Source organism: Plecotus auritus (genome assembly GCF_963455305.1).
Source record: "Plecotus auritus genome assembly, chromosome: 8".
NCBI classification, from domain to species: domain Eukaryota; kingdom Metazoa; phylum Chordata; class Mammalia; order Chiroptera; family Vespertilionidae; genus Plecotus; species Plecotus auritus.
In genome coordinates this window covers 48,142,056-48,164,043 of record NC_137782.1, presented here as the reverse complement: position 1 = coordinate 48,164,043, position 21,988 = coordinate 48,142,056, and the positions used below count along the sequence as shown (strand labels likewise).

Sequence of the window (21,988 nt, the reverse complement as noted above, 5' to 3'; positions counted from 1 at the left end):
AATTTGTTTATACTCTGTTGGGTAGAAGTAGCTTGCTTTTTGACTTGGGCTTAATATCATATCTCCTGACCTAACATGAACATTAAAACATAACTTGCAAATGTTAGGGCTTCTTTGTCCTATTCCTTACTTTCTCAGGTTGTAATAACATTTCTGTTTGTAGCAAAAACGATGTTGGTTAAGTTTCCTATATCATTGGAATTATTAATACAGTAAATCTTGTTACATTTAAAATGTCCTTTAGGCATCAAATGTCGATATCAAGTAGATAGTTATTTAAGTCTATACCTCAGTATTCAATGATATATATATATATATATATATATATATATATATATATATATATGTATGTATATATATATATATATGTACATATTGATTATAAAAACATATCAATTACATATATATATTCCTCATTAAATAGAGAACATTGTTGAGATTTCAGAGTTAAACTTAGACATGGTAGGTGAGCAATATGTTTGGCTATCTGGAAACCATTAGTAACCTGACAAGAACAGTTTTTCTGGAATCATATGAATAAGTAATAGAGTCAAAAAGTAATTGTGCATGGAGAAGTAGGTAAAACAACTATAGAAAGTTCTTTTAGAAAGTTTTACTGTGAAGGAGAATAGATATATGGGCTATATTTTGAATTGAGCATAGAATGAAAAGAGGTTTTTATTTGAGGGTTTTTGTTGTTTTTTTTTGATGCAGAGTTCTTGGGTAAGTTTTATGATAGTGACTTTCTAAGTCTTCTCAAATCTTTCATGTTTGGCCCTAACCAGTTTGGCTCAGTGGATAGAGCACTGGCCTGCAGACTCAAGGGTCCCAGGTTCGATTCCAGTCAAGGGCATGTACCTTGGGTGTGGGCACATAACCAGTGGGGAGTGTGCAGGAGGCAGCTGATCGATGTTTCTAACTCTCTATTCCTCTCCCTTCCTCTCTGTAAAAAGTCAATAAAATATATTAAAACAAATATTTCATGTTTGCTTTATGTTACCTTCAAATGTGCTCATATCACAATATCCTTGTACTCAACTAAACTCTTTTTCATTTATTTGTTCAGTTGCTTGCATCTAAAACTTCATCTCTGAGGGTAGGCACTGTGACTGTTTGGTTCACACCACCAGCATCTTGTGGTATATTAGAGTGTGTTTTATAAAACCACTTTAGTAAACTTGTTTAAGATTGGAGACAAAGAGTATGTATTATTTCCCTATTGATATGGTACATGCCCTCTGGAACTTGTAACAAGTCATACATGGAATGAACTTCTATTTAATCAATACAGAACTTAACAATATTGACGGTTTACTATATATGGTCCTTTTTTAGTTCTGCCAATCATTGGCTGTGTGCAGGCATTAATTAGAGCACAGTGAGGCTAGTTTATTCTTGTGGTAATCTATATATATAAAAGCCCAGCGACTGAAATGGAGGAACGACCAGAATGACCGCTGGCTATGACGTGCACTGCAGCAGCCAACCAGCCTGATCCGGGCCCTGATTGGTGCCCCACCCGCAGCTGGCCCGGCTCCCAATGGGCCCCCAACACCCCAATCAGGGGTGGGGCTGGCCAGCCAATCACCCACTGCCCTTCCCCCCAGCTGGCCCTACCCCCAATCAGCCTCCAACACCCTAATTGGGGGTGGGGCTGGCCCGCCAACTGCCCGTGGCCCCTCCCCCCACCAGCCTGGCCTGATGGGCCCCATCGGGGCGGGCTGGCTGGACCCCACCCGTGTATGAATTTGTGCACCAGACCTCTAGTAACAGTAATAATTAGCTATGTATAAAACAAGTATGTGTATTTGTTATATACATATATACTAATATGTACATATATACATATGTACTGGTATATAGTTGACTGTGCACTACAGGCTTTTGAAATAGGTGCTATTATTTATTACATTTATTACAGAGAAAAAAATCTTTACTAACATGGATGTCAAGATTTCTCCTGGGGTGAAATGATGAAATATGCATTGTGAGATTAGAGCTGTATTTATTGTAACACCTAAAACAAAAATTAGAAATCAATCTTTTTATACCAGAATTTTAAGACCTTTACCCAGTCTGCCCACAACATCACTTTGTCCCCCACTACCTTTTTTCTCAATATCTAATGCTTTATTTTTTTTTACTTCTTAAAAAGCTCTCCCACATGCCTATAATAATTTATCCCTCTGACATGTCAACTTCATGTCATCGTGTGTTTGGTGTTATCTTTCTTTCACTTTCTAATGAAAGCCTGTCCATAAAAAAGTGTACGAAAGTAATATTCCCCACCACATCTGTCTCAACATATTTTTTCCCAAAGATATTATTTTAGATCTATCAGATTAACTTCAGAACATGACAAAAATAAATAACAGTTGATATATAACAATAAAAGAATATGATCTCATAATTTATAAATTCTAAATTTAACAATTTATGATGAATGAAAGAAATGATGTGTGCACAAAGGACATATTTTATACAATTTGCTTGTTCTTTTTCTTATTTAAAAAACTAATTTGGTTTCTACCCCCAAAATATATTTAAATTGTTATTTATATTTTGAACACTGGAAAGAATAATTACTTCAGATAATTGTGGACATTCATGGATTTCAAAATGCCTTTTTAGGTAATTCTATAATTAATATAATTGAGAATTGATAGGAGAATAAAAATTTAAGAAGAATTTAAGTTAAAATTTTAAAAATAATCAATGTTTTAGAAAATAATATTAAATGATGTATTAGCAATTAGCAAATTAGAAAGGTAACCATCCTTTAAAAAATTGTTTGATGTATTTGGTGCTTGGAACTAAAACATTTTATATATATGAGAGAGAGAGAGAAAGAAAGAAATCTATGTAGATAGATAGCCTTTTTGTGATTAAATTGAAGTCATATATTTTCTGCTAGTAAAAGTATTGACAATCTCTAAAGTCTAGATAGTATTTTCATTATTATTTTCAAAATTCTACAATTAGACCTCTAATTTCCTATTGGCCTGACAACTAATTAGGTTAATTTACACACTTCCACATGATTCTAAATTGCTTCTATTTTGTGTGTGTGTGTGTGTGTGTGTGTGTGTGTTTATATGCGTACACAATATTAATTGACTAGTAAGAAAAAAGAATCTTAAATAAATGTATATGTAGCTAGAAATGAACAGATCATATGAAAGGTAATTTTAAAATAACACTGTGAATCATTGTTTACATTTGGGCAATCAAGAAAGCATCTCAGAAGGAATCATATTTAAACTAGTGCCTGAATTATAATTAGAAAAAATGAATTTATAAAAATAACATATAATACTTTAAAATTCTCTATATTTCATTTTGTTTTGTTTTTCAAATAGATGCATATAAACTTGATTTATTTTTAACAGCCTCTCATGTCACTTTCAGTTATAAGAAAACGGTGTTTTAGTTCTGTCAGCTTGCCAAAATCAAAATCATTTAAGCCTCAGTACTTGATGTATCAGCTACAAAATTAATTCTAGATGGAAAGCGATATCCTTACATACAAGAGCACAAACTAATGCATGAATTCATAAGCCACATATGAAATTGAAAGCCTGCCTCCAATCCTTTACATCACTAGGGAGTCAATCTATTTGAGAAACGAATATTATCCTATCAAAAATATCTGTATTCAAACACATTGCATATGATTATTGTTATATGAAGCTCCACTATTAATATCCACATACACTTATAAAGATTTGTGAAGTATATTTACTGTCCAGCTGTATAGCTTTAGATCTTTAGATTTATAAGGGCTTACACACTGACAAATGATTTGAAGGACTGTATATTTTTTACATATGCTTAACTTTCATTCAGATTTTTCTCCACTAAAATAAAGCACAAACATTTCACATCACTGTTTATTGTTTTTACTATTAAAATATATTGAAATAAGCTTTCTACAGAAACTGCTCAACCACTGGAATGTATTGCTGAAGACAAGGATGATTTAAGGGTTAAATTTAATAGATATATTTTTATTCTTTTTATTTCCCTTAAACATTCCATACTGTCAACCTTTCCTCTTTCTTGAATTTCTATCTTCCATTTTCTTGAACTTCTTGTTATATTTCATTCCAATACTCCTGATTTTTTCTTGTCTCTGGAACAGCCCTCCCTTTATCTTACTTATTAATATATATATATTTTATTGTTGATAGTATTACAGATGTTTCCCACTTCTCTCCCTTTATCCCCCTTTTCCCAGGCTCTACCCACCCCCCAAGTCTTCATCACCCTATTGTCTGTGTCCATGGGCTATGCATATAAGTTATTTGGTTTATTTCTTCTGTGGATTCTTTTCTCTCTTCCAATTCCTTTAAGGTTGGTTAATCTTGGGACTGTGACTTCAATTCTTTTTTTTTTTTTTAATATATTTTATTGATATTTTACAGAGAGGAAGGAAGAGGGATAGAGAGCTAGAAACATCGATGAGAGAGAAACGTCGATCAGCTGCCTCCTGCACACCTCCCACTGGGGATGTGCCCGCAACTAATTAATGTACATGCCCTTGACCGGAATCGAACCCGGGACCCTTCAGTCCGCAGGCCGACGCTCTATCCACTGAGCCAAACCGGTTTTGGCTCAATTCTTTTTTTACTTCTCAGTGGAATTTTACCCACTTTCACACTGCAAACTACAAACTTCACTTCTAAACTGAGTCCTTACATCTTTCTTACCCCCCACCGCCCTCCCTGTCCCCAACCCCCAGTACAGACTAGTATATTCAGCTCCTTACTGGGCATGTCCCTGGTGTCCCAGGTATATACATCTCAACTTTTCCAAAATTGAGATGTATCTCCTCTCTTCCAATCTGCTCTTCTTTCTGTATGTCCTCATTTGGTGAAGGGCACCACCACCCAGTCAGAGCTGAATCAGAAAGAAAGGAATCACTCTTAACTACAACGTTTTTCTCACCATTCTCATCCTATGAATGAGGAAGTTCTGTGGGTTTTTATCCTCTCAGAGCTTTGACTATCTCTCTCTCCTCATCCCTGCTGCTAGTTTTTAGATCCTTGTCTTTGACCTGACTCATTGCAATAGCCTTCTAACTGGTCTAATTTCATTTCACTGTTGACCCATCAGTCAATCTTCTATGCTCAGTCTTATTTAAAATTGAGATATAATTGACATATAACATTATATTAGTTTCAAGTGTAGAACATAATGATTCAGTATTTATATATATTTCAAGATGATCACCACAATAATTCTAATTAACATCCATCACCATATGGTTAAAATTTTATTTTCTTGTGATGAAACATTTTAAGATCTACTGTCTTGGCAACTCTCAATATACAATAGAGATTTATTAAATGTAGTCATCATGCTGTACTTTATATTCTCAGGACTTACTTTATAACTGGAAGTTGTACCTTTGACCATGTTCACCCATCTTACTTCTATTTCCCCCACCACAACCACCAATATGTTCTTTGTATTTATGAGGTGTTTTTTGTTTTTAGATTCCACATATCAGATCAGACAGTATTCATCTTCTCTTTGTCACTTAATCTTACTTAGCACAAAGCTATCAAAATCCACCCATGTTGTTGCAAATCAGAGGATTTCCTTTTTTATGGCTAAATAATATTCCATTATATGCACCAAATTTTTTTTATTCACCATCCACTAGTGAAGACTCAGGTTATTTCCATGTCTTGGTTATTGTAAATAATGCTATAGTGACTTGGGGTGCAGAATATAGTTTTGAGATAGTGTTTTCATTTCCTTATGATACATTTTCAGAAGTGGGATTGCTGGGTCATAAGGTAGTTATATTTTTAATTTTTTGAGGAACATCCACACTGTCTTCCACAGTGGCTGTACCAATTACATTCCCATCAATGTTGCACAAGGGTTCTCTTTTCTCCACACCCTTGATGCTTGTTATTTCTGGTCTTTTCCATAACAGTCATTCTAACAGTTGTGAGGTGACATCTCCTTGTGGTTTGATTTGCATTTTTCAGGAAATTAAAGAAATAACCTTGGATTTTTTAAAAGTTTTATAATGTTACTAGAGGCCCGGTGCACAAAATTTGTGCACTGGCGGGGGCGGGGGGCAGCCTGGCCTGTGCCCTCTCACAGTGCAGGAGCCCTGTGATCAATTGCTCCAAAGAGGTAGGCCCCACCCACCCATCTGGGGCTCCTCAATGGATTTCCCCAAAGAGGTAGGCTGGAGTCGGAGATCCACCTCCACGCTGCGCGAAGCTGCAGACCCCTGGCCTGGCCGCATGGAGCCGCGGGCCCCGCCTCTGTGCTGCACACTCAAAGTCCAGCCCCCACCCACCCGCATGCGCATGAAGCCCTGCCCACCTGTGCATGCCCGTTGCACACGCAGCCTCCTGGTGATCGCACGTTACGGCGTGAGGGCATCACGGCGTGAGGGCGTGATGACCACATAGGCTTTTATTAATAGGATGAGGAACTAGAGGTTATTTTTTATAGTTTTAATAAAGATATTTTCTACAATGATAGTACAGTTAATTTGCATAGAAAATTTTAAAAATGAGAGGCAACATTAGTAATGTGAGGGCAATTAATGTAACCTTGTTGATTAATATCTTGTGGGGTGTTGATTATAACAAGATAGATTGAAGACCCAATCACTTCCTGATAAATACACTTGTTTTCACAGGACAACCTCTTGCTTAGGTCTCTGAGAAACACTCAGGTCATTTCAAAGTGGCGCCTGGAATAGAGTGACAGCAGCAGCACAAATCCTACTTCATAGGGAACTAATTAAAAGCAGATAGTCTGCTAATTTTTAATACATATGCTGACGTAGCAGATGAACAACTCTTCTTGCACTTATTTTTATTATGTTTTATTCTGCCCTTATAGATATGTGATTTCTTCCTTTAGAAATCATACATAAAACCTAAATTTGCATAACCTGGGAAACCGGTTATTGACTCAAGAACATGAAGAGCTGCGTTCTCACCTAACCAGTGTGGCTCAGTGGTTGATCATGGACCCCATGCACCAAGAGATGCACATGCCTGGGTTGTGGACTCCATCCCCAGTAGGGCATGTGCAGGAGGCAGTTGATCAATTCTCATCCATGTTGCTATCTCTCTCTCCCTTTCCCTTCCTCTTTCTCTAAAAATCAATAAAAATATATTAAAATAGTTCTAAAAAAGAGCTGAATTCTCTTAGCCACTTCAGCCACCTGCAAATACATTTTCTGCTTATGGTTATGCTAATCATCACATTTAATTGCAGAAATATAGAGTTACAGATAAAGAGATGCATCATCTGAATTCTTCCTGAAATACTTTTCTCCTTTGTCCAAAGAAGTTACTATTCTTCTGACTTTATAGGAGTGAATTATAAACAATAGGATCCCTGCTTTCTTTTGATAGGAGCTGTTAGACCTTCAACATGCCTACCGTAGACTCAGCAGCCAACACCAGGCGAAAACAGCAGAGCTGACTCTTGCCAACCACCGAGCCGATCAGAGTGCAGCCGAGGTAAAGAAACTGCGATTTGGAGTGGAAGAACTAAAACAGAGACTCAACCAAAAAGAAGATAAGGTACCTTCTACATCAACATACACTAGATAGCATCAAAGTAGCTCTGCATAGTACATAGAAAGCATTTTCTCCTCTACTAACAGAGGGCTTTAATTGGGCTAAAAATTTTTACATTTTAAACACCAAAATAAATTTAAAAATGTAACTGCAAGGAAAAAAATATTATCTACATAATGTGCTCATCTTTGTGTTGCTAAAAGTGTATTTTTATGCATGCACTAGAGCTTTTCTCAAAGGTTTATAAATAGCCAAAGTAAAAGCAGTGAATCACAGTGGTAGGAATTGTTCAAGTTTATTGTGCACACACCAAAAAGTTGGCAAACTGGGAGCACTCAAACCCAAATAGGGATGTATTGTTATCAAGCTGTTGATAGAGCCTGGAACAGGGACTATTTGTTCTTCAGCGACTGGTTACAGTGTGGGAATTTTCAGTGGTTACCTCCTATTGACCTTGGGAAACAGTTCAGGTTCTGCCTAGGATTTACAGAGGTGTAAGCAAGAAATGACCAAGGTTAAGTTGGTTTCGTAAAATAAGCTAAAGTACACTGTGTCTGTATGACTACACTGTTCCGTCTGCTCGGGGAACCAAAATGGTTGGTCTTCAATTGGTTTTGATTTCAACAATTCAAATATGCTTCAGCATGGGTGCATTGCACGTGTGTGTGTGTTTATATATGGGCACAATATCCCTGAGGCTTGGTGTTTTAAGTTTTTTCAGTCTATATTTTAGAGAAATGTTATATTTGTAATGATTATATGTTATGTTACATATTAGGATATATATTCTCTCCAGTGCTCTCTGGTGTTTAAAAGAATGAAGCCATCTTGTGTTGTTGTGTAAGGTCAACTCGTTAATGGTTTATGGAATATTTAAGAGGCCTCAGTGTGATGTCCTTAAAGCACACCTGCGACAAATAGGTGATTTCAGCTGCAATTACAAACAGCAAAGAAATATTTGTTTTGAACAGAACACAGGCCCATCTGTCAGTGTGATTGTGAGACTGTCACCGCATGGCAGCAGTTACTTCAGGTGGTGTTCTTGCCCTGCACCTGCTCCTGAGGCGAAACAAACAAAGCCATTAGTTCCCTGGTTAGAAAGACTATTTCAATACAATGCCAAACAGTTGGAACTTTAAAAAATTAAACTGAATTATTATTCCAAGTGGTAATTAAATAACAGAACACATTCTACATTTGGAGGGTTAATTTTTAACCGAAAGTATTCCAGTCAAGCAAACTACATTTTCTTCCCTAATAACATTATATGAAAGTAGAATGATTTGCCCAGCGAGGTTCCTACATTGTTCCCTGCTCTGCCTGGCCCCTACTTTTGGGTGGGCATTTGATCCTTAATATGGTTCTTTTTATGAAGATGTATATGTACTTTTTAATTGTGTGCATGTACACTGGGTGGGACTGTAGACCAATAAGTCAGAATAGGAAGATTGTAGGAAGGCTCAAGAGAATGGTTCTAGGTTTTTATGTTGTCATGGCTATTTATTCCTGTGAATGGTTTTAATATGCAAGTATTTGTTGGACATGGTGATAACTAATTCTATTTGCCAATATAGTCTTTAAAAATTGCTTGGGACTGAGCCATTGACAGGGAAATAATAAAATTCTGTGGGGTTCAAGGGCTAATGAAGCCTTAGTTCCCAAAGAGCTGAGTCAGCAGTCTAATCATGTAATTTTAAAAAATAGCTGTGGTATCTGTCTTGTTTTCCCAGCACCATTTATTGAAGAAACTGTCTTTACCCCATTGTATATTCTTGCTTCCTTTGTCATAGATTAATTGACCATATAGGTGAGGGTTCATTTTGGGGCTCTCTATTCTGTTGCATTGATCTGTATGTCTGTTTTTATACCAGTGCCATTATGTTTGGATTACTATGGCCTCGTAATATAGTTTGACATCAGGTAGTGTGATACCTCCATCTTTGTTCTTCTCTTTCAAGATTGCTGTGGCTACTTGAGTCTTTCATGCTTCCATATAAGTTTGGGAATTATTTTTTCTAGTTCTGTAAAAAATGCCATTTTTATTCTGATCATTTCTCTCTTCTACATAGGTGTGTTTATTGCAATTTTCCTTGCCTTGTTTCACTATAGTATATTAGGTGTGTATGGGGGGAGGGAGTACATTACTTGGTCTTTTGAGTATGTAGATTTCTGGAGCAAGAAATACATTTGAGATCTGATGTAGATATTATCATTAGATGTTAGACTTTGAGACCAATGCTGAGATTGGAAGATTGCTTGGGTAATTTTTTTTGTGGAAAGGATAAAAATTGTTTAATAGGTAGGGAGGAAATCAAATAGTTTGTGACTAAGAGCATATGCTACATTATATTGAGTGAGTGTGCATGTGTGTGTTTTGATATTTGCAGCCCTTTTCTGTGGGAAGAATATAGTCCCAAAGTTGAACAGTGGGCATGGTCCTCTGATTTGACAAATGAAATCTGTGCTGCTATCTAGTAGAATCTTTTAGGACCATAGTTCCATATGGATAAGTATTTAGATAGATTTCATATTGGACGCCTACAAGTAGATGAGTAGAAATGCACATTCAACATACAAAATATTTCATTGCTCTTTATATTCAATCAGTTGATCACCAGAAAGGACTGACCCAAAGCACTCTTAACTGGTATGGATTTTGTAATCTGGATTATTTTATTATAGTTGTCAGATCTCCAGTTTTTCTCTGATAAAGGTCATCACTATTTTAGGTAGCTGGGAATGAAATCTTTTTTATTTTTTTAATGTTTTTATTGATATTAGAGAGAGAGAAAGGAAGAGGGAGAGAAACATTGATCATTTGTCTCCAGCATGCCCCCTACTGGGGATCAAGCCCCCACGCAACCTAGGCATGTGCCCTGACCAGGAATTCAGAGACCTCTTTGGTTCATGGGTTGATGCTCAACCACTGAGCAATCCTGGCCAGGCAGAATGACATATTCTTCATGGAAATAAGATTTTGCATTAGATAGCAGTCAGTATTTTCCCAATTTGACTTATTGAGAAGCCAGGAAAATTCTGCTGAGCCTTTTAATTTCATACTAGCAAATTCTTCACATTGCAATTAGTTAAAATTAATGTTTAATTACAACTTGAAAATACAAAGTTTCTAACTCCCTCAAGTCAACAGATTTTAAATAAATGAAAATGAGATATTAATACTCTACTGCAGAAAGAATAGATATTTAGGGCCATAAAAGAAAACCCAGGGTCTTGATTTAAAAAGCAAATTAGAAAAATTTCTTTTAAATGACTTGTTTTTCTTTAAGCAAATAGTTTTTAAAAATTTAATTCGATATATATTTGTTAGAAGCTAAACATTCTTTTGTCATCATTTCTTTGAAGTCTTCCTGGGATTGCATATTACATCATATAATGGCAAAATTTAATTGGAACTTAATTACCATAATTCAGGACCTATTACATATCCACATTAAAATACCAAAAAAACTGACTACTTCAATAAATATGGTGGACAAAACAGTCTAATGAATGATATAATAATGCAATAAGCAAAGCTGTTAGAGACAGGACAAATGCAACCTAAACTCACAAATTTATTTCTCTAGCACATAAGAAGCAAGGAATATAATATAAACAATTACTAAAACACATGGTGTTCTGCACTGTAAAATTAATTTCAGGAAGGCTAAAAGACAAAATGAGATGAGGTTTGCTAAAGAATCTTGTAAATTTTGTAAACAATATCACATCACATAAAAAGGGAAAATTTAACAATTACTCCACCATAGTATATTATTTCAGTATACTGATTTCAAATACCTAGACAATTGTATGCATAATTGCAGTCATCGTTTACAAATAATATACTCTACTTTGTAAATTACCATAGCCAGTTTTCATGTTGTTATGTAGTTTCATAGTTGGTATTTCAAGGGCTGGTATAATATTCATTTCCTTGGATGTAAGTTTATTTAATCAATTAATCTTCCCTGATTTAAAGTCATTTGGATTTTCTTTTCCCAACATAATCCTTTGTGATTACTTTTATTTATAGACCATTTTTCCCCATTGGAAAAAAAAGTTTAGTATGTGGAATTCTTTGGTTAAAAAAATATGATTGTAATATGATTCTTCATATAGGCAGTATTACCAAATTTCTATGCTCCTCAATGATAGGTCAGATTGTAGAAATGTTGATGCCATCAAATGCCAAGCCCTAACTTCATCTTAATTAATGCAAAAGAATGTTAAATATTAAGTTATTTATATATATAAAAGGCTAATATGTTAGTGTCCATCCGCCTGTTTGACCGGTTGCTATGTTGCACACTGACCACCAGGGGGCAGATGCTCAATGCAGGAGCTGTCATTGACATGCACTGGCCATTTACAGAGAAATGGCAGCACAGACCTAGTGCTGACAAACCAACTTGGCTTCCCCCAATTGGTACACAGGCCCCACACCACCCTGGAGCGACAGCCCACCAAATTACAGCTGATGCTGCTGGGACCACATGGTACAAAATGCGGTCAACAGCCCGGAAATGGTTGCTGTGGGAGCTGGGTAATGACGTCACGTAGCAATGCCTGGCTTCTTCTCCCTAGCGACTAGCCTCTTTACAGTTTCTTCAGTCCAGGAACACAACCCACTTTATAGTCAAACATTTCACACTTTAACCAAACCTCTGTGAAGCATTTTCCTATCCCTCATCTCATTTGATCCTCACAGAAATCCTGGTGTAGGTAGATAGGAGACTTGATGGAATCCTATTTTCTTTTCTTTAGCCGGAAAATGAAGATTTAGAAAGCTTAGAAACTTGATCCTATTGAAAAGAAGAAAGAAATGGTGGACCTTGAAAATGACTTCCAAGTTTTCTTACTGTACAGAATATAGTCAAACACTACTGCAGTTAAATATTTTACCCTTTGTTCTCCCTGCATCATCTACAATAATGATCTACTTTATGTTGATATTTACTGCTGTGTTGCTGACAATTACCTGAAAGAGAAGTTGGGGTGCTTCACTGGGCTGGAAAAAGTTTAGCTAAATCAGAAAGCAGGTCTAATTAAGCAAGTTTATTCTGTATCTATAAAAGGCTAAGTTGACTTGTGCATGCACGATACATATAAAGCTCTTGCTGGCACCAATCTCACGTGTGTGTTTTGATCTGTCATTGTCGATTGTGAATTTGGTTGACACTTCTATTATAGAGAAAAGGAAAATAGCAATATTAAAATATTTCTTGTAATTAATTTCCTTTCAATGTGCATGAATTCGTGAACTGGGCCACTAGTTTATTTATAAAATCACTCGAGTTGCTAATTGGATTTACTTTGACTTTTATTTATTTTTTTAAAATAAATCTTTGTTGTTCAGATTATTACAATTATTCCTCTTCCCCCCCTCCCCCATAGCTCCCCTCCACCCGGTTCCCACCCCACCCTCTGCCCTTACCCCCGTACCCCTCACTGTCCTCATCCATAGGTGTACAATTTTTGTCCAGTCTCTTTCTGCACCCCCACACTCCTTTCCCCCTGAGAATTGTCAGTGCACTCCCTTTCTATGCCCCTGATTCTATTATATTCACCAGTTTATTCTGTTCATCAGATTTTTTATTCACTTGATTTTTAGATTCACTTGTTGATAGATAATGTATTTGTTGTTAATAATTTTTATCTTTACCTTTTTATTCTTCTTCCTCTTCTTAAAGAATATCTTTCAGCATTTCATATAATACTGTTTTGGTGGTGATGAACTCCTTTAGCTTTTTCTTATCTGTGAAGCTCTTTATATGACCTTCAATTCTAAATGATAGCTTTGCTGGGTAGAGTAATCTTGGTTGTAGGTTCTTGCTATTCATCACTTTGAATATTTCTTGCCACTCCCATCTGGCCTGCATAGTTTCTGTTGAGAAATCAGCTGACAATTGTATGGGTGCTCCCTTGTAGGTAACTAGCTGTTTTTCTCTTGCTGCTTTTAATATTCTCTCTTTGTCTTTTGCTCTTAGCATTTTAATTATGATGTGTCTTGGTGTGGTCCTCTTTGGATTCCATTTGTTTGGGGTTCTCTGCGCTTCCTGGACTTGTAAGTCTATTTATTTTACCAGGTGGGGGAAGTTTTCTGTCACTATTTCTTCAAATAGGTTTTCAGTATCTTGCTCTCTCTCTTCTTCTGGCACCCCCATAATTCTGATGTTGGTACGCTTGAAGTTGTCCCAGATGCTCCTTACACTCTCTTCATATTTTTGGATTCTTTTTTCTTTTTGCTTTTCCTGTTGGGTGTTTTTAACTTCTTTGTATTTCAAATCTTTGACTTGATTCTTGTGATCCTCTAGTCTGCTGTTGGATCTCGGTATAATATTTATTATTTCAGTCAGTGTATGCTTTATTTCTAGTTGGTCCTTTTTCATATCCTCAAGGGTCTCGCTAAATTTATCGGCCTTTTCTAGGAAATTCTTGAAAAACCTTATAACTGTAGTTTTGAACTCTATATCCAGTCGTTTGCTTTCCTCCATTTCTTTCATTTGTGACCTGTTTCTTTGTCTCTGCATTTTAGCTGAGTTGATAGAGTGGCTTTGTGTGCTAGGTGTCCTATAGGGCCCAGTGGCTCAGCGTCCCCAGTTACCTGAGGTGGACACTCTTGGTGCACCCCTTTGTGGGCTGTGTGCACAGTCTTGTTGTAGTTAAGCCTTGATTGTTGTTGGTATCACTGGAAGGAATTGACCTCCAGGCCAATTAGCTGTGAGGATCAGCTATGTTTACACTGGGAGAACTTCTGTGCTGGAGACACCCTTATGAGACAAGACCTGCAAAAGCCTCTGTGCTCAGCTTGGGTGGGGTGGAGTCTCAGGGCAGAGCAGACAACAATGGCTTCCCATCAGCCCTGCCCTAAGAGGCCCCTGGGTCTCAGTGTCCCACGGTAATCACTGCAAGCACCTCTGAGAGAAAGCCGCCCTCAAGTGTCGCCTGCTGCCAGACAGTCCAGTTTTTCCCCGAATGAGTCTGGGTCTCTGGAGTCTCGCCCGGAATGAGTTCAGAGCCGCCGAGAGCTTTTGTCTCCTTCCTGATTGAGAAAGCCAGCCGCGTACTCAGTTGCCAGACCTCTCCATGCACGCGTACCTCGGTACCTCTGCCTTCTGCAGTTCCTCTGAATCTCAGTGTGCTTTTCTCTTTCCTGACAGTCTAGTTTCTTCCCGAATGAGTCTGGGTCCCCAGAGTCTCGCCCGGAATTGGAGTTCAGAGCCGTCGGGAGCTTTTGTCTCCCTCCCGATTGAGAAAGCCAGCCGCATACTCAGTTGCCAGACCTCTGCGTGCACGCACGCGCACGCCTCAGTACCTCTGCCTTCTGCAGCTCCTCTGAGTCTCAATTTGCTTTTCTCTTTCCTTCTAGTTGTAGAATTCCACTCAGCCAGCCTTCCTGTGGTTCTGGATGATGCCCGTTTTGTCTTTTAGTTGTAGTTTTGAAATTGTTGTGTGAGGCAACAGTTTAGGTGTTTACCTATGCCACCATCTTGGTTTCCCTTACTTTGAATTTTAGATAGTTCCTTTTGCTGAACTTCTTTCCCTTAGTGAAATTCAATACTCAATCTTGACTTTTCTCAGTTTTTTAGTAATAGTTTCCATAAATGAGAGAATTTTCAAAATATCAGTGGATTTTTGTGTTAAAATAAATGTAAGTCATGGGTAAAGAGTGGCTAGCCTGGAGATGTCTCTAATTCACAAACCATGCTACAGAGGTGGAGAGTTAGCATGTAGTAATTGCAAAATAAAAGTGCTTTGGCAAGAAGACTCACCTACCTGTAAGATGATGTTTATACTTTAAGCAATTCATGGATTTCTTCCTCAAAGTAACATTTATTGATCTAGGTGCTTAGTGCAACTGTATATATAAGTTTATAAATGATAGATAAAATAGATTTCTAGTATATAAGGGTTAAAGTCTAATGCAATGATTTTCTAACCTGGCTGCATCATAGAAACAAACACTTCGGAAGATTTAAAAAATATTTGTATTCAAATCTCACCTCCAGAATCTGAGTCAATTGTTATAGGTGGGGCTGTGCATGAGTATTTTTATAAGCTTCTCACATGATTCCAATGTCTAATTAAATATCAGAACCACTGGTCTCATGAGAAAAGGCGGCAGCCACCATTAAGTCAAATTCATAACTTTGGTCCCCACTGAACATATATATTTGTGATGACAGATTTTATACCAGTGGAACATAAATAAAATGGATAGCTGTTGGAAAGAGGCTCTTATTACAATGTAGTTGGTACCTGTTAGAATTGTAATACACAAAATTAACATAATAAGTCTTCTACAAATTCAAGAGATGAAAAATCACTTAAGCAGAGATAAAGAATATGATACTATTGGGCCCTAGCTGGTTTGGCTCAGTGGACAGAGCATTGGCCTGTGGACTAATGGGTCTCAGGTTGGATTCCAGTCAAAGGTACATGCCCCAGTAGTGGGCTTGAGCCTCAGTAGGGGTGTGCAGGAGGCAGCTGATCAATGGTTCTCTCACATCACTGATGTTTCTCTCTCTCTCCCCGTCTCCCTTCCACTTTGAAATCAATAAAAAATATATATTTTTAAAAGATACTATTGGGCATTATAAGCTCACATCCAAACTGTTAGTGTTTTGCTAAATGCATTGTCAGTCTTTATACTTAGCAATTATCACCTTATTATTATAGCTTAGCTCATTCTGGCCTCACCATTGAATGAATGCCTTCTGGTGTCAAAAAGGTGAATCTTTTAAAAAGTCTGATGAATGTGAGAAACACTGTGTTTAAACCCACAGAACATTAAAAACCAGCTGTTAATTTAGATAATTAAACAATTCTTTCTTTGGAAGGACACAGAAATCTTTTCCTAGACCTAAATATATTTTGGTAAAATCTCGTTAATTTACACCGTACTAATTTTAAGATTGTGAGAATAGTGATAGACTGAAATTCACATTTATCTATGAAAAAGGTGTGGTAAGTGTTTCAGGTAAGATTAAAAAGAAATAACAAAGAAAGAGGCCAGCTGCCGGTTCACATGGGGACACAGGTGCAGGCCACAGACTTGAGATCTGAATTGAACTGTAGAAAGCAGCCCAGTTCATTTAATATTTATTGTTTCCTAACTTCTATGTTAGGTGTCAAAATATACTTGGGTTCTTCATAAGAAGAGGTTTTTATTGTAACAGGTGACATTCAGACATAAATGTGTGTAGTTAAATGTAAATATATGTCAAGATGGTGGTATTCACAGGGTTCCCAGACACAATGTTCCCTGTTTCTTTTCCTTCCAATACTTAAGGGTATTTGCAAGTCATGTGTTTGTTTTAATTATTTATTGTCTGACACCCCTTCTGTCTGCAACTCTAACAGTGACAGAATTCCACACAGCTGACTCAAATGTCTCTTCCATGAAGATACCATAGGCACAACAACATGAAAAGGAGTCCAGCATCCCAGTTTTTGTATATTTCTAATCTAAGTCATTCTAATAATACCATTCCACTTTCTGTGCATGATTTGAAGGTTGCCCTTTCCTGCAGGCATTTATCATGGTCTTGCTCTCTCCACTTCACCAACCCACTCCACTGTCCAGTATGTCTGTTCTGCTTCAGGACTTGGTAGCACAGCAAACCCATCTTCTTAGCTCAGTCTTGTATGTCCTTGGAATATGCAGCCTGAGACAGGAACTGAGGGAAATCAAGAAGTTTGAAGGCCTATGGAAAGGTTCAGACCATAATCTTTTGTTAGATTTTCCTCTCCTGGCTTTCAACTTTCTTTGTAAAAGTAAAAATCCTCTTGGGATTTCTTTCTGTTAGCGAAACCAGGTATTAATGTAGGTCTTTAGTGGGAGAATTTCCCTGGGAAAGCAAAGCCATTGCGTACTGAGGTAGGTTCTTCCCTAAAAGTGGAGTGGTGTTACGGGAACTTTGGGAAAGCAGGGGATACACCGCTTCATGCTGTTTCAGATTATGAAAGATTTCATAGGAACGCTCCACTTTTGAATAGTGGGGGAAACCTGTATATATGTATACACACATACATGTCTATTAAAATACTTTATACATAATACTTAAAATAAAGCAACTTTCTTTAAACATGTATTCCATTGCTGCTGCTACAAAATTTTATTCCTTTTTTTTATAACAACCTTGAAAGAGTTGTATTTGTTTCCTATCTTCACAACCTTCATTCTAACCACACCAATGATATTCTGACCACTACCTCTATCCCAAGAGAAAAATTGTCAGCATCAACAATGTTCTCCATACTTTTAAAACCAGTGGTCTACTCTCAGTCTTCATCTTTCTCAATATGTCATAGTAATTTGACATAGCCAGTAAGTTCCATCATAAAGTAATTTACTTAACAGGCTCTAGAAAATCAGCATTTCTTGGGTTTCACCTTCTGCTATACTCTTGATCTCAATCTTGTTGATTTCTCTTCATGTATCTAATTCTACATGTGGGAGTTTCTAGGATTAGCCTTTCAGTTATCTGTGCCTAGCTACACAGTCATCCCAAAGGTGATATCTTCAACCTCATGGCTTTAGATGCCATCTGTATGCTGATAACTCTCAAATTCAGATCTTTAATCCTGCTCTTCTAGTTTATTCTATTGCACAGGCAAAATAGCTGAGTCATTTTTTACTCCCCTCTTTCTTCCCCCCATATAAAATCAATCCTCACATTCATTCTTTAAGTTTCATATTCCTAAAATGTCATAAATATGACCACTTATTTCCAACCCTCATGACCTCCAGTCTTGCTCAAGGCATTATCTTTTGTCTGTTCCACACTAATACAGGCTGTTAATAATAGGGGAGCCTGGAGACACTCAGAGTATATAAGAACTCTTTCCTTTCCCTTCAATATTTATGTAAATCTAAACTGCTATAGAAAATAGTTTGTTAAAAATCCCTTAACTTTCTATGTGCTACCAGTCCATTAAATTTGTAGTCAATTAAAAATCTGTTATAGTACTTAATTTTAGTACCTATACTATAAAGATGCATTTACTTTTAAGTACTAAGTATACAAAATTAAATGCTTTAGAGCATATTATCTGTTAGAAGAGTACAGTCTTCTTTGAAAAAAACCCCAACTTAAAAAATATTCAAAAGGGGAACTATAATTACATTCCTAAATTTAGGTATATGGTTAGTAGGGTTATCTGATGAAAGTTGAATAACGGGTGGCTGTTCGTGATAGCAATTCTTCATAAAACTCCCTGAATATCAAAGAGAGTGAACAAGTAGCTTTTAACAATGCCATGTTTCTTTGATGTGTACAGTTTCTTAAAATGAGAATTTCCTTTGTATTATATAAAATATCCATGGTTATCTTAGTATAAAATATTTTAAGATGTTAATAGTTAATAGAGTTTATTTCCCAAATTTAGAAAAATAAGAACTTCAAGGAGTTGCATAATCATTATCTTACCCATGCAGAAAGTCTTATGCTGGCCAATCTGCATGAAAAGTATTCACTCGGTGGCCTCAGTATGTAGGGCAAAATTGATGTATTGTTTAAAAAGGCAGTTATTATCCTGTGGGACTGCCAGTAGCATTCATGAATTTTTCCAACCCTCTTCCCACTTTATTCATTCATATGCATTTAAGGCATGTTTGTTTGCTTTCATTTATTCATTTATCTAATAGTTCTTTATCAGGAGGCTACATGTGCTAGAACTTGTGCAGTATTAGTGAGAGAAATCTCTAGAACTATTTACAGTTAGTCTGAAATGAGCTGGACAACAACATTCCAAGCTGGGATCTTTGGAAGCATATGTTACTAGTATGTAGCCATCTGAATGACAGGACTTATGCTCTACTAATTGGATGATGTGCTTCCCATTTAAATGTAACTGATATGCAAGGAGGTATGGGTCAGACATGTGAGGATATTTTTGTACTGTTTCTAGAAACTTCCAGTCAAAGTAAACCAATCATGTTAGGAGCTCATCCAGCATGGAATGTATTCTATTGGGAAAACATTCTTTAAATCAGCTGTTCTCAACTCTGAAGGTCCCAAGAAGTCTCCTGGAGGCCTGTGAGATATAAATTAATTTCATAATAACGTAAAGAATTTTGGGGGCCATTTTCACTGCATTGACTTTGTATTTTAATATGCAAAATAAATGGCAGATGAAATGTTCATTTGGTTCCTGTGACTCAGATGGTAGGCCACAGTTATATTCAAAGAAGGTGCGAAGACAGTGTTAAATTTTGGAATCTGAATCTTGCTCTACTGAAACAATGCTTACTACCTTCTCATCAGTTTTTATACATGCAGAGCGAGAATGAGATTTCTGTTTTAAGGAATGTGCTTTAAATATTGGTTATCTGTCTTTATGCCATCAGCACTAATGAGTCTCCTTTGACCTTTGTAATATCATGAATACTATGACTGGAAGTGCTGTGTTGGCGTTAAATTAAAGTATGCCAGCATTAGTCTACTTGCTCTTTAGTGGGAGAGATGTTCTATTTATATTTCAGTACTGCATAAATCTTGTAAATCATGACTATGTTTCCATTTACTATTCCTGTTATTTAAAGTAGCTTAACTTGATAATAGGGAGAACCCTAAGTTGATTATAATGTTATATTTTTAACTAGAAAAAAATGTAAAATAAAATTTAAATATTTTCACTATATTTTAAACACTTGTCTAATGTACCAGTTAACCCCTTTTTTTCTCATATTAAGCAATTCAGCTACTGCTGTACATGTTGGTTATTTCTGATAACAGTAATCAAAATTATTGAGAGGAAATGAAAGTTTCTTGGTGGAGAGAGATCTGGAAACAGATGGCTAATTGGACCAGCTATGAAATAACTACAAATATTACAGTAGACAGTGCAGGAAGTTTGGAACTCAGAAGCTTAAATATAATTCAACAAATAATGAAAGACCTATTTTTAGAAACATTGTACTTTCAGAACTCTTTCTCTTTCTTTGAATCGTCCATAAGAATGTGGCCAAAAACCATCTATAGGTTATGCAGGCAAAAGTCCATACACTAATTAGTGTGTATCTTTTCTTTAAATGGAAGAGTATATATTTTATTATAAGGTTTTCTATTTGAACCTTCTTCATTAAAAGAAGTATTTAGTTTGTTTTGTCTTCTATTCTATCTCAGGAAAGAAACCCATAGAAATGCTTTTAGGTGCCTATGAACCAAAAATCTTTATTCAGGAAAGAGAAGGTACCAGATAAGTAATGTCCCTGCATATGTTTTGTCGCTAGGGAAATTGAAACCCAGATAAATATTTGTATTGTAGAGCAAAACATTTCTTCTTATATCATATATTGTTCCTCTTATTGTCCTTTTTAGAGGTTCTCTTCTAAACTAAAAAAATAAAAAGAATATCCTATATAATAAAGGCTAATATGCAAATAGACGAAACAGCAGAAAAACCGAACAGCCGGTTGCTATTACGTATGCAGAACATGGCGGGTGTTGGCCAGAGCAGGATGGTGGAGCAGGTGATTAGGGGTGCCAGACCAAGGCGGGCACTGGTTGCTGTCATTGGGGTGAGCCTCTGGTGGTTACTAAAAATCCTTTGCTCCCACATGCCACAGTCCTGCCCACCGCTTGCACCCACTGCCAGTGCCCGGCGCCGTCAGCAGGTGTGAGCGGTGGCTGCCAGCCCTGATCGCCCCTGAGGGCTTCTCCACCTCCCCCTGCTCCTGAGGTGCAATCAGGGCAGCAGTTGCTACTTGCACCCACTGATGGCGCCAGCCCTGCTCGCACCTGCTGCTGGCGCCGGACCCAATCACTCGGCGCTGTCAGTGGATGCGAACAGTGGCAGCAGGAGCGGGGCTGCCAGCAGATAGCGGACTGGGGACCATGGCAGGAGGGGCCAGGTGAGGGTTCAGAGGATGGGCCGAGACCCACCCCTGTGCCTACAGCAGCCTCACAGCCCACAGTTCTTTCAAGGTGCATGAATTTGTGTACTGGGCTCCTAGTTCAATTATAATATCTTCCCTTTCCTCTGTGAAAAAATTAAGCATTGGTTCTTTAATTTATAAGTTAGTCAAAATTACCAGTTTTCCTTTTACATAATTTGTATTTCTTACTGTATTGCTTCTTGTATTCTGCTTCTTTATAAAATACCCTATTCTGTTTCTTTTCTACTTATTCTTTATATGAATTTTATTTTGAAAGAAAAAAATTTATTCTTTGGGATACCTAACTGTCTTTCTTTTTTCTTTATTGATTAAGGTATTACAAATGTGCCCTTATTCCCCTATTGTCCCCCCATCCCCCCAGTCCTGCCCTCACCCTCACCCCATTGTCTGCATACATCACTTATGCTTATATGCATGCATACAAGTCCTTTGGTTGATCTTTCCCCCTTACCCCCACCCTCCCCTACCTTCCCTCTGAGGTTTGAGCATCTGATCGATACTTCTTCTGTCTAGATCT

At 37.1% G+C, this 21,988-nt stretch overlaps 1 protein-coding gene across 2 annotated transcripts in view; it reads left to right on the top strand.

Moving 5' to 3' along the window:
- The window catches only part of CCDC102B (coiled-coil domain containing 102B), a gene marked incomplete at its 3' end in the record, with an annotated part of 161,727 nt that overhangs the window by 104,307 nt on the left and 35,432 nt on the right, over positions 1 to 21,988 (top strand). For both annotated transcript variants that reach the window (XM_080685718.1, XM_080685717.1), the window contains exon 6: positions 7,398 to 7,568. In XM_080685718.1, the coding sequence (XP_080541844.1) occupies positions 7,398 to 7,568 (171 nt within the window). The remainder of the gene's footprint in view (positions 1 to 7,397; positions 7,569 to 21,988) is intronic.